Raw genomic sequence first — 26,053 nt, 5'->3', positions numbered from 1 at the left:
ACACGATGTTTTCCTTTACTTTAATACGCACATAACTTAAAATTTTAAGTATATGCTTGTGATTCGAACAATCGGTCCGCCACTCCTGTTATGACCGTGTATTTTTTTATTATTTTAGTAGATTACCAGATATCGGAAATCAAATCGAAAAATATTCAAATCACGCCGAGCATATGCCCTTGTAAATTTAAGATTGGATAAGATAGTAATCAGTGCACCGTTATCGTTAATAGGATAAATAATATCTGAATTGGCACTGCAAGGACATTTTATTAAGCTACTTTTAGCATTGTGATCGACAATTTAGTTGTTTTGGAGAAGTTAGATGCAGCGGTCAAACGCAACAACCCCGCACACGTTGCAGTGTCGCTACTTTTAACAATTGAACGCGAAAAACGCGATGCAATATTAATATTTGGCGAAAACGCGCGTTTTTGATACAGCCACCGAATACAGCAAGACGGCAAAACGTGATGCAGTATAGACACAATCACGCGAAACGCTGTTGTCAATATTTGTCGTAGTTATTTGTCTCTACAAAGAATGGATTTAATCTAGACGCACGCCTGTGCTTCCACCAAATTTCAGAGGCAATGTGCATGCTACACGAAACTTCGGCGTGTACTCCCAATTATATTATAATCTACACTATGAACTAATAAAAAATGTTTTGGTAATTACAAAATAAGTGTATTAAGTATACCCCATTAACGAATGGGTGTATTAAGATGTAGAAAAGTCAATATGATGTGATATGATAGATCGATATTATCATACTTTTGCTTACATTACATTTACATTACTACTTTACGATAGTAATTTTGAGCTATTTAGCTGACAATGTCAATGTTAATGTTAATGTTCTCCAAATGTTAGTAATACATTCTATAAGTAAAATAAAAATACCCTAACGTGTGCCATTCCCATTTAAAACTTGGCAAGAGATGAACTCGTAAATCATAACTTTCGCAAATATCGAATATGTGAGAACGATTTTATTTCAAATTAGTTTTCCGGCGCGCAACATTATCATTTTTTTTCCTATTACTCCTATATTACAAATCTTATATAGTGTATGTTTTTAAGACTATAACAAATAGAAGTATATTCTCTTACATACGTTACAACTTTTTATCAACTTGTTCTCTTAATGTAAGAGTTACATTTTGTAACTAAACTGACTATTGCCACTGAGAAAATTGAGCTGTAAATTAGATAATAATGGAATAATAATATGGAGCTCTGAGCTGGACAGATGTCATTGTCGTGTAGACTTATAGGATACATCGCAATAAAAACTATTCGTTTCATGAAATGAGTAAAATAATAATTGTTTTTATTTGACTATTATTGTATAATATGTTAAAGCCTAAAACGTTCACTATCAGATTCCCTAATGAAACAACAAACGCGTTGTATACCTGTAGGTATAATGAGTACATGTTCAACCATTTTGCGGATCTAATTACAACCGAATATAATTCGAAGCCTCGAACGTTCATTGTTGGTTCATTAGTCTTCATCTTTCCATTACAAGCGATAATAACTACTAAGGCGATCGTATTACGGGCTATTGTGAATGAAATTATATAATTAACCGACAAAATGCGATTCCCTCGCGCTCGTACTGTAATTTTATTAAACAGATGCGCTTCTCAAACTTTGGCAACGACTGCCCGTGTAACTTGATTAGTTATAACGTGGCCAAAACTAGGTTAATCTTGCTGGTTCCATTTAAATATTTAAATGTTTGAGAATATTCCAAATTGTTTACATTTCTAGTTTGTCACTTGTATAAGCAATGATAGTCAAGTGGACAAGTTTTTTACTCAACCGTTTCTCTGATATTCAAAGTTCTAATAAGCACAGAAATTAAAATCACTTGTAATAACGGTGAAGAAAAATATCGCAAAAAATCCTACACACCACATAGTTCTTTAAAATAAAATCTCAAAGGTGTGTGAAATCTACCAAATCGCACTTGGCAAACGAGCAGTAATGGGTTGACAACTTGTGTTGTGCACCATGTCTATCCAGTGCTTCATGTAAGACTTGTCGCTAGGTTATTTTTGCGTTCTAAAACCAGACTCTTCCGTCTTGAAGTCATTCATCCAACTTTATAGGTCAAGAGTGCCTGTACTGTGTGTGTGGTAAATGCATTGTCTAATTCCAACCCAACACAAGACAATGGTTGTTATAATCTAGAAACATGAGAACGTCCTCTTATCCCATTCCATTCCATCCATTTCCCCATTTCTACTAAGGGCTTTCCTACGCTGATTTTAATGGAAATGACGTTCAAAGGATGACGTGGATTTAAAATTCTTGACGTAATAACTAAGTATTTCAACTTGTCATACAACATAATTAACCAAGTCCAACATAATTACTTGATTTTAATTTTCAGGATTTAAGTTAGTCGACATGTCTACCAAAGTCACATCCAAATGCACCATAGATAATATGAAATTAAAATCATATTAAGTACTTGTATAACTAAACCATGTTGAGCCACTAAACAATATAAAAATAGTATGAAATAGAAAGACAATTCAAAATACGAACGAGTTCAATAACACTTATACAAACATATTATATTTCTAACGACAATTCATATTAGCTCACGACAATCCATATTATTATTGTATGTACAATGGTATATAAATCGCAACGAATCAGTCAAGTCTTACCCAAGACTCATTGAAACGCATGATGCGTAAAATAAATGCTATGCGGTAATTACTTTTCCTTTTATGTCTTGGAAACACAATCATACTTATAGTTTACATTACACCGTAGTTGCACGGAGGGTTGCATTCATTTCAATAAATGACAATATCTAAACTTCGATACAAATAAACACAATGTAAGTTTAATGACGAACAACTTTTTACTAAATTCATATGAAAGAATATAAGGTACATAAAACAAAAAATCTTCGTCCCTCTTCAACTCGCAAAGCCCTTGGGGGTTCGGAATACCTCTTCAACCACTTTAACCGGTTGCCTAAGTATTTCACTAAAGTATGTATATAACATTCATTTTAATTATATTATTATGATTTATTAAATTTAAGCTTAGACAAGAATGCAGTTGCAATGTTATGAATCAATATAAATATGAGATCAATTAATGTTAAATTACAATGAACTATACAAATGTTTAAGGCTATTCAATTTTTACCCAAGTAAATCGTATTAATTAAAGACACCAGCCCTGAATTTAAAGACATAACCCACCCTTTAAAATCAAGTATGGACTGACTCGCGTGAACGAACAGGTCAAACTCGACCGATCGGTTGGACAAGTGTAAACCGACGTTACTTTTACAGAGAATCACTTTCACTACAATACAGACCCACGTTAGAAATGTCTGGCCATATTACATAATGTGCCAATAATGCTTTATTGTTTTCCTCGAAGACACAATACGTCTCTAATACCAATATTATAAAAGCTAGAGAATGACCGTTTTTGTGTTCCGGTGTAGTATTTACTCAGGTTACACTGCGCCCAACGATTTTATGACTTTTTTATCTGAATAATACTGTAGATTGCCGAGGATAGTGGTGTGATGACTTTTTTTTTACGAGGGGGAAACCTTCAAAAGGTACCCGGTGCCGCCCGGCGCTGCGTAGAGAGCTCCGAGATCACCAACCGGTGTCCTCTCAACGCGTTGCCCCGTCCGCTCTGCCCAGATGAGCTTGACGCACGTCAGCGCACACTTTTCCTTTGAATGACACTGGACGCCCTAATATAACGCAGTAATTTAATTTAATTTTTTTATGTACCCCCATGTTCCCTATGTATCAAATGAAAAGGTTGTCTGAGAATAAAATATATCGCGTTATTATAATCTTGTTTTGAAACCTTTTTAATTTCGTCTGTTCGTTTTTTAAAACGCGCTAATCTCAGGAAGTGCCCGTCGGACTTGAAAAGATCTTTTGAATTTCTGCCTTATAGTGTAGCATGTTCTTGTTTAAAGGGCGCGGTAGGGCAGATTTTCTTTCTGAGCTGCTCCACTATATTTTCATGTAATGAAGCTGTGAACGATAACAGGTAGGAATCTCGGCCTGTATTCAAATCAAATCAAAAATATTTTATTCAAAATAAATTCTTTACACCTCTTTTTGAACGTCATTGAAATATATTACCGACGTCCAAACGCATCAGTTACCTTTTCACATTAGGTGAATTACACCTAATGTTGAACTTTATTACACACATGCTCGATCGCTACTTCTATGAGATAGTTATCAGAAATTAAGTTTGACGATAATATTGTATAGATCCGATCACAAAAGGAGACTACAATGTTTTCAGAATTCGTATCAGCAGATTCAAAGTACAATTGTTCCAATAACGATAAAAAACATATTACGTAAACAAAAACCTCGGATCAATTCTCGACGCTCATACTCATCTAAATTCATATGTAGCAAAAACTTACTTATAAAGTAAAATGAGATGTGTGATGCATGTCTCGTAATAAATTTAAAATTCATATCGTAGCGTTGCATAAATATGTATTTTCTTCTCACACATCCGAAGTCGATTCTCATTATTATATTATGTGAGTGTGAGATAGTTTCTGCATACAAGATGATGTTAGCTTTAAAGAAATTAACCAACTAAGTCACTTTGAATAAATTTTAATTAGAAACTAAAATTGTAATAGTAAAAGAGCTTGTTATTATCTTATTCATATTCATATTATTGACGCATATACATAAACATTTACGGAATTTACAAAACGATTTGGGTACGTTTAATTTTTTTATTTTGCACTGTAATAATTCGTTATATTCATCTTAACATGAGTATGCTCCATGCCTTTAGCAGTCGTGGGAAGAGACCTGTGTCTAGCAGTGGCTCATAGGTTTTTTAAGTCTCTTCCTACATTTACAGTCCCATATTAGCATTCCCTGTTTCGTGGCTGCTATAAACATGCACAAAGACGAATACACAAACATTCCTTCATTCATTCATCATTTGGATATGTCTGGCCGAGATCGAACACGGAATCCTTTGCGTGTCAGACCAGTGTCCGTCGACATTTGCACTATTTTCTAACTTCTATAAAATATATCTCTGGAACATCAATATCTACTAATTTAAGTATGACCTGAATTTGGTAGACGCACTACCGTGCGTCTAGATTTAAGTGAATGGTACTAAAATATACAGTACAAATTGTAATTCGCTTACTCATGTTACCTATAATCTTCCACGTACCATTTTATCGACTTTGTACGTGGATCAGAATTGCCCTAGCAATAAACCTAGGTTGCTGGGATAACATTAAACTTTACACCCTATCGGGGTTAAATAGACCGTTCCCGTTTAGTTGCCTGTACTAAAGGTAAAAGAGACATAAACTTAAGTTTACCCACCTAGTGACGTCATATGCTACAAGGGCGTATGACGCTATTTGAGACCAGGCGTGGATGTTGTTTGGATAAAGATTCGCTTTCTAAAGGAGATTTTGAATATTATCCATCCATCTTATCCAACAGTCCTTTTGAAGTCCTCCTCAAGATATACATCAAAAATATTTATTACAATACTATAATCAATACAATTGATTTATCATCCAAGAACCTTTATAGTCTACTGTTGAATGTAAGTTTCCCCACTTAGCTATGGTTACAGGTAACCGCACTAGATAACAACGACAAGCAATCTATTCGATAATCCCTATAAGTTCTCGACTGGTATCAGGCCTCCCCTGTCTAGATTTTCCGTAGTCACTACGTTTGGTCTGACGTATTGGTGATCGAAAGATACTATCCAGCGGATAGCCCTTGTAAATCAATGGCATAAACGTATTTAGAGGCCGCTGTTTAGATTTTTTAAATATTGTCACAGTGTATTGAACGTCACATCAAATTGCGTGAAATGCAATCGCATTTTTTCCTTAATCGCCGTCAACAATACCTACGGGAATACAGGGAATGGTGCTATTTAGGACCACGACAAATGACCAAATTTCTTATACTACAACTGTTGTTGGATAATCAAAGACATTCAATACTTAAACAGAATTTGATACTTTACAATACTTACAGAAACAATTACTACAATATTATCTTTGGATCATAAGTGTAGTAACATTTAAGTGTAATGGCAACACCAATAACATATTGTTACAACGCAAAGACACGATTATATAATTATGTTAAATTGCATACAATGAATGGATTACACTGGGCACTACTGTTAAGCAACCGTATCTGAGGTACTCGCAATTACCCGTTTGGTCTACATTCGCACATGTGTAATGTTTGCAAAACATATGACAAAATGTTAAAGCGTTCGCGCTCATTATCACAGGCTTGTTTGATGGTTCAATGGCTCGGTACTTGAAACCAATTTGTGTATTCAAGAGCTGTTATTGAAGTTGGGAGTTATCTATGGCGCGTGTTAGTTAATATATATCGCTATTTAGGTGAAAATACATCGCTCTATCCCTTTTTGGATTACGTATATAAATAAATCTAGACTGTACGTTCGTCTAAAGGGCTCTAAGGGACTGGTTTAAGGCCTAATAGTTATTTAGTTGAAATGTTAAATTTACTTATCCATCATTGTAACACATAAATGTCATATTTATGTGTTACAATGATGGATATGTAAATGTATAAAAAATAGTAATCAAAATAATAGAGGAATATTAAACGTATTTTTCAAAGGTGTTTTTTCCCTCTATTATTGAAAATGGTACTTATAGGATTACACAAAAGATATTCATACATGCTATATATATAGTCTGTTTATTTTATAGAAATTAATCTTTTTCTATCAAACTGAGGCAGATTTGAATATACCACCATATCCGTATCTAAAACTCAAGCGTAATATTCTACCGCGATATACCTTACATTACATTTAAAAATCCCACTTCAAAATACCGTTTCATATTGTAACCTAAGCTTAATGCACTTCGAAAAGATATAACATTTCAAACGTTTTAAAGAAAGCCGAGTGAATGCCTGATCTCTAGTGAAAGGATGGATAAAGTCGGAAGGTCGACATTCGCCGGCGGTGCTTATTTCTCACGTGAAAAGACTTAAGCCCTATTTTAGAACTCAAATGTGAAAAGTCGCAAATACACTAGCAATGCTTACATTGCACACACACAAGTAGAGATGGGCAAAGAACCCGGTTTAAACCCTGTGCAGGGTTTAAACCCAATAAATACCCGTTTATTTCCTCCCACTGGGTATTTATTTGGGTGTTTATAAAATGAGTTAATAAAATCTACACAAAGCTTTTAAAACAGTTCAAATGTTTATTTAATAGATATACTATAAGTTTTTACTGTATTTCTAATGTTTTTACATTTGTAAATATTACATTTTTAGGGGTTCATCTATTTTTATTACCTTTTTAATTATTATTTGTTTGACGAAACAAATAGCGCACAACTAAAACACATAAATATACCTCTCTTCTAATTCTTACGTAATATCTTAATAATTATAGCTTTAAGAAAAAAATTATAAACATTATTTTATAGAAAATTTTATGTGCTACAACTTTGGTCCAAAGTACTTTTCGATAAAATTTACCGTTTTCGAGAAAAATCCAGAAACCCGAAAATTTTGACGTTTGACCCCGAATAAGTGCCGACACACATCGATGAGGACTTTTGGAACTTTACTTGTGATGGTAAACCCAAGGTCTCTACGGAAATTTAGCTTTATGATATTTGATTACTATTTTTATGTCTAAATTGACCGGACTATAAAAACTCCTCTATCAAAATGTTTCAATGTCATTTTCAGTAAATTAAGTAGAAAAAAGTTAAAAAAAAGTCTTCCCAAAGTTTAATCTGTTATTGTTATTAACTTTGTTATTTTTTGTTTAACGACAAAAAGTTATAGAACTAAAATTATAGATAAATCAATTTGAAACCATAATTGTTCTTACTAAATTTCTGTGCGACAAATAGTTTGCCTGGTAGAGCGTAAAAACGCTTTGTGCCCCTTCTTTCAAGATGGCGGCCGAGGGACAACAGTTGGGACTCCACAAATTAGGATTTAACTGTACACTAAGTCCTTTACACTAATCATTGACATCTATAAAATAAAATTGGGTCTTCGAAAATTGCAACCCAAATGTAACACATCCGAATGGACTATAACAGCGTAGTTAAATGAAATATGGGCTTTTAGAGTGCATATTTAGTGAATTGTTTACAATATTATTTTAAAAATGATATTATACGAAGAAAATAAAAATATGAATGACAATAGTTTACACCCGCTGTTTGGGTGTTTATTTGGGTTTAAACCCTATTTCACCCAAAATACCCGGTTTAAACCCGTATCCACCCATTGGGTTTAAACCCTCTGCCCATCTCTACACACAAGTGAAACGTTATGACGCGTTTTAACCACGTTATTATCGTTCAAAGTGGCAAGGTTACCTCTTGATATAAATATAGAGGAAAAAATTCCAAGTTTTGTAAAAATTTACAATTAGTATTTTTAATTTATGCATATATTTGGATTTGGAAAGTCAAGTCTGTAAGTTCCCTTTCCAAATATGACAGTCATAGTAAAGTAATACAGTTAAGTAGATCGAAGGTGGTAGAACCCTTTGTGGGCACCGGCGGTACCACCGCCACACCTATTTCTACCTAATAATAGTAGTGTTAGGCGCTGCTGTGTTCCGGTTTGAAGGGTGTGGTTAGGGAGACAGACTTTTCCGAGGCGTTCCAGCTTAGTCCTCAGGGTTAGCGGCGCATCTAGGACCGACCTCAGGTAGGAATATCTAATCCTATCTGGGGTTGATTACAGATGTCCATGGGCGGCAGTAGCCACTTACCATCAGGTGGACTGTATGCTCGTCTGCTACTCCTATGCTATTATAAAAAAAGTAAGTCGAAATGACACGTCTAACCACACCCATCACACCACAATAAACTACACAATAGTTTTAAAATGGAAATAGGTTCTACGATGATGCTTTCACGGTCAAACCACAAGAGTTCTTCCAAAGTTCACAAGCATCACTAAACGCGTAAACGAGAAAAAAATTGATATGAATATGAATTATCATACTGTACGCATGTATGAGGTTAGACTTTTTTGTCGTATTTTTAATAAAAGAACGAACAAAAAGTATCATAACATAAAAAAAATGGTTTTTCTGCAAGCCTCGCAGGATATCCTAGCCGACTTTATGGTGTCGTTTTATTTGTATGTTTGCAAATATTCACTCTCGTCAGTTTTTCCAAAAACCTTCAAAAACTTCACTACCTAAAAAGTACCGCTCGATTTCAACAATTAAAATACAATTTCAGTTAAAATTGCCTATAACAAACTTGAGATTTGAGACAGTGTAATATTAAAATACTGTCCAAGCGACTAGTGGTAACAAAAAATTAATAAAGTCGCACACGAAAAATTTTATGCGATGGATTGACATAATGACAACCTATTACTTGGTATTCTGTTAAAATAATTCGACTTGGCAAGGGCACTACCGTGCCCCCAGATTACTATTTCTAAAAATCTACTCACGCTATCAAGAAGCTGTTGTTTCTCTTGTAGCTGCAGCTCTTGCAGTCGTAGTGTGGCGCGCTGCTTCTCCGCAGTGCTGCTTAAACGCGACAGCACCTCTTGGTCGTGTTCCCTCGCCGGGGATGGTGGGGCGCTCGTGCCTGAGACACAATTATATATGGTTACTTCTAGTTTAGATTTGTTAGAGGGTTTAGAACCCTCCGTAGTTCGACTCCGGCGGCATCAACGCCAAGCATATTTCTGCTTAATAACAGCAGTGGTAAGCGCTGCTGTGTTCTGGTTTGAAGGCTGTGGCAAGAGAGGCATACTTCTCTAAGGCGTTTCAGCTCAGTCCTCAGGGGGAGCGGCGCAACTATGGCCGATCACTGGTAGGAATCTTATCTTATCTGGGGTTGATTACAGATGTCCCTGGGCGGCAGTAGCCACTTATCGTCGGGTGTGCTGCATGCTCGTCTGCTACTCTTAAATTATAAATTATAAAAACTGCGCTTATCCTTTTTATTATAAAAGTTAATCTATGATAAAAGTGCTAAAAACCATTCTTAGTTGCCGTTGCATTGAATCTACAAGTCAACCCTATAATGTGGTAAAATTGTGTGAAACTCCAAGTTCAAAAAGTAAACTAAAAAAATAGTTGCTAATAGACACAATATTTAGACGTTTCATTATTTTTTATCGTAATTTATTTATTTTCCACAAATTCCACTGATAAAATTGCTAGGTCATGGGACATGTGGGCGTCATTGAAGGATAAATGCGGGCATAAACACAGCATTAATTGTTCTTAGTACTTTGTAATCATAGGTTATTTTTAACCAAATAATTATTTAAAATACTCCTGAATAAATTAGCATAAGTTGTAGTCACAATTTTCTGCGACATGTCTATATATCATCATAGTTAAAAAACAAACAAAAATATTTATCTTTAAATTAATTTATCTATAGAGTTGGAATACAAACGACAAAGTTAAACTCTGACTACGTAGTTCAGTACCAACTCAGTACAATAAACCTTAATCAAAATGAAACTACATAGAACATAAAACTATAAAATTGTCTATTTGGCTACACAATAGCCATTTAGTTGTCCAAAATTTCAGTATTCAACAGTTCAAGCAAGTAGACAATTCCTAAACGAAACACGCCTTTGGTCGCCAGCCAATTTCGCTACTGGGTTGAGTATTGTCATCTTTAAAAGTTATTTCGTGCGTACATAATATGCGATAAACAATAATCATTATTATGTATGTATCATTATGAGTATGAGTCCAAGGCAAAAGCGAAGCTACAAGACCTCGAGGCAGATCACCTATGCGATGGACTAACCAGATCAAGATTATAGTGAATGCCCCACTACATGAATGCACCAGGAAAGCGGCAACAAGAAGCGAATGGCGGCGTATTGTTAAGTGTGCCACTAGGACCACATAATGACCACGACCGCTCTGACAAGAGTGTAAAAAATATGACTTCCCACTCAGTTAATATAATTTTTAGATTAACTTTAATCAATTACCTTTATATATAGCGTTTTTCATTAAAATAATTTTATCTCCTTTGATATTTGTCTGGTTATATACATTATTGATTGATGCCGATGTATACCGATTTTTCAAAGTACGTATAGGTAATAACTAATATATTTGAAGCTTAAACATAAAAGTATGCACATGTGTGTTAATACTTCTACAAGGTTATTTCTATAAGATACATTTTGCATACAGATCTAAATCAATACTTGACTTACAATCGGCCTTTTATGTAACGATAAGGATTGACGGTTCCTTTTAAAGATTACGAGAAAAGATCACTCTCGCAAATAGGTGATAATGATTTTAGTGCTTCATACCTATATCAATACAGTCATTTTCACAGAAGTGTTCTAAAATTCAAAATGATGGCAGAACTTTGATGTTCAATTCGACGTAGTCCGCGGAAGGTTCCAGATTCATTTCCCGGGCACATACAATTTAAACGTTATTTTTTTCAATATTAGTTTAAATTGTAATAAAACATGACTAATTATGATTGAAGTTTCTTTGGCGTTTAAAACCTATCGCCTGCAAGTAATACACATCATAAAAATGTCACCCAAAAATAAAAAGCCCTTTTTAATACGAACAGTCCCCTATTCATAAAATTCTAGCATAATCCTCTAAATAATAAGAGAGATTTCTTTGTATAGCGTAATATCATTGACGATGGAACACTACTTAAAATTCTCCTATACTCGTATGCTATCCACCTAGTTTTTCCTCTCCGAACAAGAATGTACATCACAAACACAATGCCTCACACATCAAGCGACAAGTACTTAATGACGCATTCACGTATTACAATGGAAACCATCAGTGTCGGGTGGCTTCTAGAATGTTCAGTTGCAAGTTTCAGCTGGTATTGAACCTCGCTTTACACGTTCCGGGTTGCCATGACAACCTTGTGCATGTACTAGGACTTTACTCTGAGAATGGTGCTTAACTTAATGTACTACACGCATCATATTCTTAATGTTTTCTACCTTGCGTTACTTATTATGATACAAAATATTAATTCTTATGGTGCTTTCACACGCGGGACACAAAAAGCATCTTGACGTTATTATCAACGATGCCTTCAACCTTGTCCTTCTGAATATGACATACACATGAGATACACAATAATAAATAATAATTACGAGGACGCTTTTCCTGTCACGCATATTAACGACAACGATTTAAGTGTCCCGTCCGTAGTTAGGACGCGCGTGCGGACGTAAGCATACAAGACAAGAAAAATCGTCTTATCATTATTATTAACAACTAAATGCCATCAACCTTACGTGACTTACAATTGAGATACACAACAATAATTCTAAGGGAGCTTTTCTGGAAATTCTTGGAAATATTCTGTAACTGTGTCGAAAATTCGACACACGAAAGGTTAGCGAACCTACAAGTTTGCGGATGAGCGACAAGGGTGGTCGAATTAGGCACCAGATGGCAAGGGGCGCTAATAAGCTAAACACGAAAGAAAATTTTCTAAGGGAGCTTTTCTTGTCATAAATATTTACGCTCATACACGCGTCACACAAGAAGGAATGCCAGTGGTCCACGAATGATCGGGACGCGCGTGAGTACGTAAACCCGCGGGAGAGGAAATATGTCCTAAAACTAAGTTGATAGTGCGTGCATTTTACTCGATAACAATTATGAAACACAATGAACAGTTTTAATTACCTTATGCATCAATATAATACTATTTTAATGAGTCAGTCCATTAAAAGCGAATGCAATTTGCATTACAATTGTATCGATAATCGAGTGATAGTATCGATATGGTAATCAATACGTTACAATTAAATTTGTGCATTACCAACCAATTGTGCAAAACCAATCTAACGAATAAAAAAATTATAAATCAAATTTAGCATAATAAATTAGGTACTTCACAAACTTAGCATAAGAATAATTTTATTTATACGACACTGCTACAATTTTATCTTTTTATTGATAATAAAATTTAGAATGTTACGAGAACGTCACGTTGAAGAGAGAAGCAATAAATAAATATAGAGTACCAGCAAACTATCATCGGTTCGAAGCTTATTGAAGATAGCCTACGAGAAATTGATGCCAACAACAGATTTACATAGTCAAGAGCAGCTCCTGAAAACTGAATGAAAATTACACAATAAATCTGAGTAGAATAAACTTTGCAGTGTCTCTTGCATTCCTCTGCAATACTTAAATAAACAATCGTACACTATTATTATTAAAATATATTCCTTGCACAAACTTTGAAGTTGTATTTTATAAAATCGTAAGCGAGTATCGGAATATTGAAAAATATCATTTCGATAATATACAAATTTGGCCAAAACATCTGAATGACTTTCAAATATCGTCGAATTCAAATCTAGCTCAGAACATAAATTCAACAATTTTCCTGTACATTTAACAGGGTACAAGGAATCAAAGAATTCAGATTATATTAATATTTCCAAGAAATCTTATAATATCGAGTGTTTTGCTTAAGTTGATACGATTATCGAATCCTTCAACCCGAAGGGTAGATTCAACTTAAGCTGAATCACTCCGAATTTACATAAATTTGCCTTATTCGACGAAATAATGGAAATATCTGAGATTGAAATATTACGATTATTTATTTTTGATACGTGGGGAGAAAGAAACTGATCGAAGTGTATTTTCAGCAAGTTTTATATAATTGTATTATAGAAACGAACGAGCTTGCAGTTAACATGAGTGGTCACTGCCGCCCATGGACGTATACCACCAACTACATACATGACGGGTTCTATTCCACCTGAAGCCGAACACTACTGTGTTACCCTTTACCATGAGTTTTAGCAAATATGACTGTTTTGGTATTTGTTTTGTTGTTTAGAAAAGTGTGTATTGGATCGTCACCATTAAACTTAATATTTAATATTTAAGTACAAACAAAATTTAATACCCCATAATATTTTTATTTGAAAATCATGGCACTTCATGAAGTAACAACTACGTAAAGAATAATAAACTGTGCTAATTATAGCACCTTATTCAGGCTTGAGAAAACAATGCCATCAAATAATAACAACTTTGTAAACTTTGTGGTAGGAAAATTTTGCATGCGGTATATTATTGTTCGTAGAGATGTCACGAATTAGCGAATACAGAATATTTGACCAGCACCTCGGTAATTGTGTCGAATATTCGTCAGGCGAAAGTCCAGCGAACCTACAAATTTGCGAATGAGCGACAAGGGTGGTCGAATTAGGCACCAGGTGACAAGGGGCGCTAATAAGCTAAACACGAAAGACAAGTTACAGTTAAAAAGATTTTATAAAACCGAAATAAAATTTATGCGACAGAGGGCGTCCAAGTGGTAGGTACTATAAAACAATCCCACTCTATCTTTTCAAGGGCTAGTACCGGCGCTGGACCCTTACAAGAGGTGATCAATAAACGCAAAACAATATACAAGAAGTGTTTACGAAGATTTATTTTTGATCTATCTATAATTCTTATATATAAAATTCTCGTATCACAATGTTTGTTACCGTACTCCTCCGAAACGGCTTCACCGATTTTCACCAAATTTTATATGCATAAACAGTAGGTCTGAGAATCGGCTAGTATCTATTTTCCATACCCCTAAGTGATTAGGGTTGTTCACCCTTAATATTTTTTATTTATATGGCAACACAACGTTTGCCGGGTCAGCTAGTAATCTATAATATAATTTACGTATAGTATGAATCTAACAATACAGTGTGAAACTAATTTCAGTATAGTTTCTGACGCAAAGCACAATTGTTTTCTAAAAAATGCTGATAACATTACCATTGAAATTTTTAAAATATTAATTGTAAAGTTTTGCTGTTAAAATGTGTTGATAAATTTATGAGAAATGTTTGCAGATTTTTTTCGGATTTCGAATATTTTAAAAAGTTGCCGGTTATCAAATAGTAGTAATATTCTTTGAATTTGTCCCAATATAATGATCAGTAACATAGATATTCTACCCTCCAAAGTATCTACAACCACACACACATATTATTTCAAAGTACTTGGATTAGCATAAGGGCAGGTAATTCAATACATGTATGAATGGTGACGACTCACGATACCGACGATTATGTTCGACAACGAAAGGTAACTGAAAAATCAATTCCACCACAAGGTCGCGTATTCAATATAAGAGCAACCGTTACATAAACATTTAATAGAAACGTCGTAATAAAATATTTTATTTGACGGCAAATAGGTTAATGGTAACTGATAGAAAGATTTTTGTGCAAACAGAATGGGGAGAATTCCAAGCCTGATGAAAACACTTATCAATAATAATTTATAATCAAATGTTCATCTTTCAAAAAAAAATTCAATAATATATAAGTTTTAAACACTGGCTCTTACAGAATAAGGGCCGACGCACGAGAAAGAATTAACATTTTTCCGATGACGTTCCAATTTTTCATAGATCAAGACTCGAATAAATACTCGTAGATACCTACATAAACATATGACATGCATTTACAGATTTGTCAAAAATCATACAATTGATTTATTATCGATAATAATTACGACCGTATTAGTGTAAGCACTACTTAGATCGCATGTCGATTACAACACTATAAAATTATATTTATTGATATTCACCATCAGCAGGAGAGTTAATTGTCCGCCTGAGTCGTTTGTTCTCGTCCTGTAGTCTCGCCACTGCCGTCACCAGCTCTGCTGACTCGGTCCGCCATTGCTCTTCGATCGCTTCTATTTCCTATGATAAACAAAAAATATTAAATAATAATATTTGCCTTAAAATAGCAGTCTCAATGACTATGATACCATGTTAAGGAGCGTTGTAAGGGAGACACCCTCACTTCACGAAGCGTTTCAACTTAGTCCTCACGGGAAGTGACCTTAAGTACCTTAAGTAGGACTTCAATCTTATTTGGAGTTCATCATATAATAATGACCATGTAACAAGTTATCATCAGGTTTACTAAAAACATTGCAGCAATACTACATATTTCCTAAATTTGAATATAGGTTACAATCATTTGTATTAAGTTTCATAACTTCTAGGTAATATTATGTCACATAATTAGTTTTAAGTACATATAAGACAAATTAGTATCCACTCCTTATCTTCAAGGACTAAACAATAACAATGATGTATTAATTTTATAAATATGAATTACTTTTATTATGTTAATGTTTTGTATAATAGCTTTACACTCATTAACGTGGATAAATGAATCGTATGAAATATCATAATTATATCTATTGGGACAAAAAGCCGAATAATTTAACCAATTAATTACTATACTTAGGAAACCACAAAAAGGAAGTTATATAGGTATTTCTTATTAGATCAGATGGTGCTACATTTTAGCCTACGATAATAAATCTAAAGTTATTTAGTTTAATAAATTAAAGGCTTAATAGAGTGCAAACTTAAGTGTCCGTCTTCTGGGCATGGGTCTCCTAATAACTGGGGAGGTCTGAACATAACTCCAATACACTTCCCTAATGAAACGAATTAATGAAATACCGAAAACTAAAAAAATACACCTACATTTTACCTATACTATTTTTAACGTAGAATCATAGGTATTCATACTCATACATCAATTATTAGGCGACCTTACATGAAGTGTCGACCTCGGGAGCGAAAAGTCATCAAGTCATAAGTAATAGTCTTAGAAGCCCCATTCTATATGGAATTGGTTACAGGTGGCCGCTTACCTTATCAACTGCAAGCTAAACTAGTTTACCACTACTAGACTAAAATTTACGATAAATTTCGGTAAAACCTTTCGGTAAAATATTTCGGTAAAGCCAACTAACTGGAGGCTTTACGACTGTCTCTTTATAAAACGTACTTTAGGTATACAGTATTGGTATAACGAAGGCAATGACATCATTCCTTGGGGGAGTCGACCGCTCCCAGGTAATAAGCTAAACTCATTCCAAGTCTCGTTTTCCATCCCGCGGATTGCCAATTCGTTTAGTACTTCCACCTTGAGAATTAAGTAACTGCAAATTTGCTGTTAGATAATATTGAAAATTTTTAATTTACTCGCATTTTGAACAAAATAGCCGGGGTTTTAGTATAAATTTTCAAATTCGTCACATTTCTTTCAACAAAAACAATAAGATATGAGAGTAGTCGTAAATAAAAACTGTGTTCCTTTTAACCTAACATAACCTATAGGTAAGCAGGTACGGATCTGACTTTCGGGAAAAAATAGGACACGCACTGAAACGAGAGATATTAAAACAGGTATTTTAATTCGAACGATGAGGGCGATACGTATTGCTTATAAACTGTGATCAGAAGTAACTTTAGGAAGTGCTAACATAATCAGAGAAATAGGTTCATATATACTCCCAACATAGATAGATCTCACCGGCTTGTAATTGAAGGAAGCCATTAAATAGCTTAAACGGCTGACAAATGTGTCAGCCATTTAATGGCTGCCATGGTGTAATTTACCCGGAACAATGCCGACATGTACAGTTAAGTGATGCAAAAACACGAGTCGTCAAAAGTCGAAGAAAAAGTGCGGAGAAATATCATTTCAGTCGTAAATGATCTAAAAACTACATTTTTAAATATTTTTCAAACACGATAATAGATGACAGTGACATTTTCAATTGCCAAAACTGGTTACTTGTTAGGAGTGAGTAATTTTTACTAATCTATGGTTCCCAAAATCAGGATTTTAGAAAAATCATCAAATAGTCTCTCGCTTGTCTAGTTTCCCTTCTCCGATATTTTAACACCCGACGCAAACAGGTGGGCAAATAGAGAGTCTAACTTCAATTTGGATATCTAATTTGAATAAGTTTATTCTAAGTTTAAATGCTAACGCTAAAAACTTTGTTAAATGAAAATTTTCATGAAACATAACGTAATCTAAACATAAATCTAGCTCTTTTCGATGCAGAGATATCATTCACACATGTTAAATTCATTTATAAGCGTTGTTATTTCTGTGACTGGTATAAATAGACAAATAATACTTTTAGAGGAAAGAAAAATAACAATTTACTAATAACTAGTAAATTGTTTTTTTTTAAATATGCTCACACTATTCAGCCTTTACATAAGTAAAGGCTGAATAGTGCGAGCATATTTTCCACATAATGGAGAATATAAATCCTTAGAGGCTGACTATATAAATCCTGGATAAAGAAGCCCAGGTGTGCTCTGAAATGAGGCGATTGATCTTGTCAAGGAGACAGCGAATTAGTTATAATAATATACCTTTACAGATCAGATGGTGCTACGGATAATAGTAATATTGCTGGACGAAATATTATATAGATAAATAGACATAACAAATACGACTAAATATCAAGCGATCAGTTTAGTGAGCCTAAGCTGTGGATGTGTACCACCATCATACATCATAGGTATTGGCCATGTATTCTCAGGTAGTCCTACTGGTAAGAAGGATATCAGGTAGTAGGTGTAATTGCATTTGTCCCTGTAATTCCGGGACTAGAATAGGGCTACGGTAACTCCTGCCTGTCGTAAGAGGCGACTAAAAGGGGGCTTCCGGGGTTGCGGGCGGGCGGCAACAGTGGGAGCTCTAGCCGTCCAGTAAGCGATCCGGGTAAGGACGGCGGTATGTGTAGTCGCATAGCGTCTACACCAAATGTGCGGGAGGAGCGAAAACTGCTCCCCCAGGGCAGAGCCCGATCGGGGCATCGCGCTTGGAGAACTCCGATTGCGTTCCGTCGGAGATCCCGGAGTTCTCAGGGGATTTTAGTGCGGTAAGAATCCCACATAACCTGGCGTCGCTCCCACGTCGTCGGGTACCATTTGAAGGTTTGCCCATGGTTAATTAAAAAAAAAAACAAAAGGTGTAGATTGCATTACTGCCCATGTGAATTCACTCTCCTAATATTTTTAAAAGTGGTAGAAATTGTAAGCATCAACTGTGAAGGCAAGAGCCACGTCACATTTAATGTGTTAACTGATAGTTGTTTTAAAGGTAGAAAATTACACTTGGAGCACCAACTTAATGCTCAGAGGTAGGAATACACTCCGATCCTATCAAGAATTGATTGCATTCAAAATTAGTCCTCTGTGTAACAGCACAGGTGTCGCCAATGTAAAAACCAATGTTATTAGGATAATTAAATATCTCTGCGGGCTTCAGTTACCACATAATATTAGGTGATTTCACACTTTTTAACTTGTAATTCTAAAATTGTATAATTGCCTCATTGTAATAATAGTCTAGACAGACACTAAACAGTTTTATTACCCTAAATATTTGTTAAATCACCTGCGCGTGTTATGCAGCTCTTACGCAAATATATTTTTCATAAATTGCTACACGTTTTTGATTAGGCAAATCTTGCTTCGTTTAGTCATAATATTCCAATTATACAGAGCAAGGTAACATTCAAATTTGTTATCAGTCCTTCAAAAGGTTATAGGCGCTATGCTCCACTTTATCAATACATTACTTTTGCAAGTATTTAAATATAGTACTTTTCTACGCTACCTCGATTTGTCTTATAATCGATTTAGCTAAAAACCTCGAATTATCTTTTGCGCATGGTGTCCACACACCAATAAATTGATCGTGCATCGATATCATCGATCGATGATAGAATCGATTAATCGATCGAAAACATCAATGAATGATAGAATGAATTAACCCACATCGAACATTTTTCAAAGGCTACTGTTGCAGATAGTGATCCATAATAAACGATGGATGGTCTATACGTGTAATTATCGATCGATCGTCGTCTTCCCGGCCGGTGTTCGTCGAACAACCGAAGCTACCACACCAATCAATCGATCGATTGCTGAATGGGCTCCCCTTTTGCGATCATGTTACATTGACCTAATTTGGTCCTGTGAAGTTACTAACACATGAATGTTGTGACATAGCCAAATTAACTATTTAATTTTTGTAAGATTATTTTGGGTGCTGCCTTTGCTTTTGTGGCAGTAAGAGCCTCTAAAGTCCTGAGCCCTATGCTCCTAATCGCGACTGCAATGTTAACCGCTCAACTAGCCTGAAGGAGATCTACTGTTTTATTTAAACATAAATATTTATATACAGTTCATGCTTGTTTGTAAAACACAATGGCAAATGTAGATTGATACACAATTCCATCAAGTTGCCAATCAGTGACAATCTAAGTGTTTTCATTGCCACAATAGACAACAATCTCAATTGTTACCGTTATATCATTGATGCCAATTTCTACTTTTGTCATACTAACTAACTGTGTTATTGGGTTTAATCATTGTAATTTTTTTTATTGTTATAGGAGTGGCAGACAAGCATGCAGTCCACCTGATGGTAAATGGCTACTGTGCCCATGGCCAGGAGTAATCAACCCCAGATACGATTAGATATTCCTACCTGAGGTCGGCCACAGATGCGCCACTACCCCTCAGGACTAACCTGGAACACCTCGAAAAATTATCTCTCCCTTACTCCCCTTCAAACCAGAACACAGCAGTGCTTAACACTACTGTTATTAGGGAGAAATATGTGTGGTGGTGGTGCCACCGAACCACAAATATAAGTAGTAATGATCGAGCCTTAAAAGTTAATTTAACTTGTAAAAAATCTTATCTAAATTAAATCCTACTTAAGTTCAGGAAAGAAGATTCTTTTAATGATAGCACGATTATGAGTTAAGTAACAGCTCAAGTCTTTAACGAGAAGAATAAAGGTTATATCAGATGTAGATTTAAGATATAAAAATCAATTAAGTGATTATTACCAGTCATTTGATTTTATATTTGTGCATATATTGATTGTTATTTTAGGTTTTATCAATAACCTTATCAAGGATTATGTGACATACTTGTTAAAGAAAATGATTTTTTTTGTAGTACAACAATATTTTATTATTACTTTTCGTTGGCGCAATTTATGCACTTTTGATTCAATGGATGTATAATTTTCAATTCCTTACAATATGGTCTAGATAATAAAAAGTTTTAACTACAATGAAAAACTACGACTGCAACTAAACTGTCATGAAGGTGGTAGAATTCTCTCTTTCAACTCTGTCAGCAACTCTGTAACCACACCTATTTCCTGACATAATAACGGCAGTGTTAAGCTTGGCTGTAATCTGACTTAAAGGTTGTAGTAAGGGAGACACACTTTTCTAAGGAGTTCCATTTTGTCCTCAGGGGTGCTGACATGTATGTAGCGAACCTTCAGTAGGAGTCTGATGTTAACTGGGGTGCCTAATTAATTTTGTCTTTAGAGTTTAGTTCAGCCTTTTTGGATATTATAATTAGTTTAATAAGAACAGAAAAAAAAAATGTTTCTCATTGATTTCTAAAACATATGCATAGTTTCATACAAATATGAATTCAAATGTCAAAAATTATGTGAATATTTTCAAATGCAATTTTGAATATTTATTACATCACTAGTGTAAATGCAGTATTTTAACAAGAGTTGTACTTAAGATCTAACATCCGTCACACAACAAGACAGTGTGCAGGAAATGATCAGTCCAATTATTCTATTGAGAGTACAAAGGAGCTGTGTTAGATGCGAATATGCAACTGTAATGTTTTGAGTACATACATACATACCATACATACATAACACAAATAAATGTAAACTTGCTACACACTATACAACCTTCATGTCATCATCATCAACTCATCACTGTTCCACTGCTGGGCACAGGTCTCAGTATCAGAATGAGAAGTACTAGGTTATAGTCTACCGTGCTGGCCAAGTGTGAATTTCACATACCTTTGAAAGATTTTTTAAAGATTCAAGTATGCCAGTTCCACAATTGATTAAATTTTTAATGTGTTTTAGAAATCAACATTCTACATTGAATTAGTCCTGCATGACTTTGGCCACAGACGCATTGCTACTCTCATGGGCTCAGTAGAAAGACCTTATATAAGTGTGCCTTACAAACACTCAACAGCACCCCCAACATACCCTTTCTCAAAAACCGAGATATGAAGAGTAAAATATAGTGAAACTGAATATTTCTAAAGTCTTTTGTATAAACATATTCATAAAGTTTACCAAAAATAAATAAGAAATGCTGCCTTAAATAATCAGAAATTAATATAATAGAACTAAATATCACCAAATAATACTAAATTGCACCAAACAATATAAAGTAAAGTCGCTCTTATTGTGTGATACTAAACACACTGAAACATGATTACAACATCATAACAATGAATAGAGCTAGAAAATTCGACACTATTTTCCTACATTTCAGACATCTGTTATATCATATCACCACCAATTTATAAGTTTATCAAATTATATTATTGTAAAATGTGCCCTAAACGTATTTATCACGCAAACATAATCAAACAATACTAAAGAAATACACTGTTTCCAAACACTTAGACATTTGCACCTCAACAAAAACTACATTACATCAGTCATTTATTGGCGTAAAAAGTTCATGCAAATAAAAAATAACTAAGTATTACAAATTCTAATCATCCTGCTGACTCAAAGAGCAATTATTTGTGATGTCAATGTCGCGCAATACACATCAGACTAAGTTTCCAGTTTTGCAAGTAAACCTGATACATTCATACATGACGAAACAACGAACATTTCGTGAGCTCGCCACTACACTACTTAGAATTCAATAACCGAATAACAATGACCTCAAACAATTACCTTTTCGAAGCGCTGTCGATACTCCGCCTTCTCAATTTTATCATTCTCTAACTGGGATATCTTCGCTGTTAACTCTTGCAATGCCTGGTTCTCCTTCTCATTACGCACCGCCAAGTTCTCCAGCAACTCCAGTGCATTAATTACCTTCGGCAGCAGAGCTGTAACGGCGTCAGGGCCGTATTTCTCGATAATTATTTCGCATTCCTTTCCAATATCCGACGCCAGATCGTACACATCGACGACCGTCACCTCGTCGTCGTAATCCGTCATCTTGGCGGAGAAGCGCCTGTGATACGGCATCAAAACTCACTTTATTTTCACCCCACCGCACAAATTATACACACAGTTACCAAAAACTATCCACCTTTACCAAGTGCGCCATCATTACTGAAAAAGTGAAATGTCAAACTCGTTGGAGTAAGAGGGTGGGGAAAATAATAACACAATCGTTACAGGTCTGATAACGATTATCGTTATAACATCGATAGTAATAATAAATCGTTAATACTTAAGATACATTATAACTTAAATCTTAAGTTTTTTTTCTTGCGAAGAAGATTGATTCATTTCAATGTTATTTATATTATAAAATTAGAATTAATGAAAACAAGTTATCAAAGAACATTTAAGCGAAAAGACACGTAATACAAAATATATTTTCCTTGTAGAAATTACTTTTTTAAATTTATTTATATCATTTACAGTAAATTTTATTACTAAATAACAAGAAATTATTAAAGCTAAAATATATACAAAATATTTCTAATTAACAATATATACAATCAAGAGTAAAAAAGATAAAATCATAAATAAAAATCATAAATAAAATAAACCATCTAAAAAAAATTACTATAAAACATGAAAATAAATTATAAAGTATTTCTTCAATGAGTATAGTTGGTCAATATAACATAAAAGTTAAATGTGGAAGTATTATTGTTTATTTATTTATTAATTTATAAAATATTTTAATTATTTAAACATTTCAACAAAAACAATTATGTAAATGAAGCAATCAAATTGTAAAAGTAAAATATATTGATTAACTTTTTTCAATAGTACATAACATGTTATTTATGATTTTACATAATTCAAAATTAACCTTAATAAAAATCTTTTAACCAGTCTTATTTTACGTAAATATTATAAGTACTTATTACGTATTACATATATATTATAAGGTAAGGGAATATTTGATTTCACTTATTACTAATTTATTTACACACTAAAGTCGTTGTGCATCTGTTTCTGTCTTAACATCGCGATAAAATAGCATAATAACATTAGTTATAACGAAACGTTAATAACGAATTAAACTTGAGTTCATCGGAATAATGAGATCTATTTTGATAAAAATAAGTTAAAATTATTTAAAGTATTTGTTATTGATATTGTATTTAAAAAATGACATAATATTAATCAATGAAAAAAATAAGAATAACTTACAACATCAACTCCATGTAATCATTATAATATGTAAAAACACATTAATAATTTAATATACGTATGAATGGATTAATTAAATGACGCAATTATTAAATCACAAAATTAAGTATTCCATAACTTTTGTAATTATTGAAAAACATGAAACAGTTAAGCATATTGCTATACAGGAGCGTAAAAATATCGATTAACTGAAGTCGCCACGCGAAGCAGTGAAGCTAAGCAACAGTTGGGAATAATCAACAGGCGGGAACGCGCGGCGTTACACTTCCCGCCAAAATCGCTCCGTACTTTTTTTATTTTTAAATATAGTGCAATGAATTATCAAAATAAAGCCAACAAGTTCGTATGTCCTAATGATCGGCAATTATCGTTACGCGCCAAGTAAGTACTTACCCATTCTTATTATCAAAAGTTTAACACGGCGGGAAACTTTTCGTAAATAAATCTGATAGTTTTGTTTACGTTTAAAAGTTTATATTAAAAAAAATTCAACTCGTCTGTCTTAAAATTTAATCACACTGGAAATTATTTATTTCGATGAGGAAAGAGAACATTAAAAATTATTTAAATTTTTGATAAAGTTAGTATAGTATAACTTCTACTTTTAAAAGTTACTACGAAAAGTTCAGCTTAAGGTATGCGAGCACTGTTGTAATAAAGACATCTGTAATTATTGTAACAAATGAAATGGAACAGAATTTATTAAATTATTAATTTTATTTTTCTTCTTTAAACGAAGCGGAAATAGTGATATAATATTGAAAAAATGTGAGCCGTCACGGGACGCCTGGCAGATGTGAAACATCGACATTATTTTGTAAAAGTAATATGCAGAAAAGAACATATTGTGATAGGAACGAAATATGTCATAATGATAAAATAAAATATTACGATTTTTTTCCAGATATATTTCAATATATTCTGGTACTATTAGATTTACAAAATCTTACATAACATTAATAGTATGTCTTGTGTTTAACTGATCTTGGTGACGTCCAGTTTCAATAATAATATTTTGTGACCCCTGTGATGATTGTTGGGTTCTGAAATATTTATAAAAAATATGTTATTAAAATATACAGAAAAAAATAAATTGGCTCCAATATATTAGTAAACTCAAGAATCTTAGCTAGTTATTTCAATATATTACTAAAATCGTAAATTATAAGTATCAATAATGAATGTTTCACAATAAATACCACTATGATTAGAAAAATTAATTAATTTTTTAATGTTCATATTTATAACAAATAAGAAAAAACTTTCGTGCGCTGCACGCCATCAGCTGATTTTGAAATACAATTCTGTCAGTCTTAATAAATTTATTCTCTGAGAAGAATGACATTAAAATTAATTAATAATTTAAAAACATTGTATGCAATGATTTTTATGTGAATTTTAATCTACCAAGATAGTAGATTTTACATTTGCTGGCGCTCAAAACACACCAAATATACGCGTGCTTAATGCACAGATAAATGCATACTTTAATTATAAAAAATAATTAACTTACTGATGACTTGATGGTGTGTCATAGTGTGATTTTGCTTTCTTTGCAGAAGGCTGATCACTTTCACTCTCTAAATTATCACGGTCAGACATTTTATTATCAGAAAAATAAGCGGGCAATACTTAAAACATACAAAATACGTCAAGTGGTGTAAAACGAGTTAAAACGACTCCAGTCGCTCTCGCGCGGCGTAGTAATACACACGAATGTCACTGAACACGTTAAACGTCATTATTTTGAATTTTAAGCCTCAAAATGCCTTCTTGTGAAATGCATAAATGCAAAAATTATGCTCGAAAAAGAAACAAGATTCATGGAATCACCTATCACACGTAAATGAAGAGAAATTATTAAATTTTGTTTATTTTTCGTGTTCGATCCGCCATGATTACATGAGTAACCAGAA

General features: G+C 33.8%; 2 protein-coding genes across 4 annotated transcripts in view; one reads left to right on the top strand and one right to left on the bottom strand.

The window, feature by feature from the left end:
- Positions 1-23,094, bottom strand: part of Rilpl (Rab interacting lysosomal protein like) — a 42,032-nt gene extending 18,938 nt beyond the window's left edge. For 2 of the 3 annotated variants that reach the window (XM_073078260.1, XM_073078261.1), the window contains exons 1-3: positions 22,692-23,094; positions 15,679-15,796; positions 9,531-9,670 (exon numbers count right to left, since the gene is read on the bottom strand). In XM_073078260.1, the coding sequence (XP_072934361.1) occupies positions 9,531-9,670; positions 15,679-15,796; positions 22,692-22,991 (558 nt within the window). In that variant the 5' untranslated portion in view covers positions 22,992-23,094. The remainder of the gene's footprint in view (positions 1-9,530; positions 9,671-15,678; positions 15,797-22,691) is intronic. The other variant, XM_073078262.1, reaches the window with a different exon arrangement.
- Positions 23,095-24,357: 1,263 nt separating this feature from the next.
- Rph (Rabphilin) overlaps positions 24,358-26,053 on the top strand; it is a 73,426-nt gene continuing 71,730 nt past the window's right edge. The window contains exon 1 of the mRNA XM_073078258.1: positions 24,358-24,518. Coding sequence (XP_072934359.1) covers positions 24,451-24,518 — 68 coding nt within the window. The 5' untranslated portion in view covers positions 24,358-24,450. The remainder of the gene's footprint in view (positions 24,519-26,053) is intronic.

This window comes from Epargyreus clarus, unplaced genomic scaffold (genome assembly GCF_041222505.1).
Source record: "Epargyreus clarus isolate Ecla_fem2 unplaced genomic scaffold, WU_Ecla_fem_2.2 ptg000012l, whole genome shotgun sequence".
Classification (NCBI taxonomy): Eukaryota; Metazoa; Arthropoda; class Insecta; order Lepidoptera; family Hesperiidae; genus Epargyreus; species Epargyreus clarus.
The sequence above is the reverse complement of the archived record's forward strand: the minus strand, read 5'-3'. Positions and strand labels throughout refer to the sequence as shown.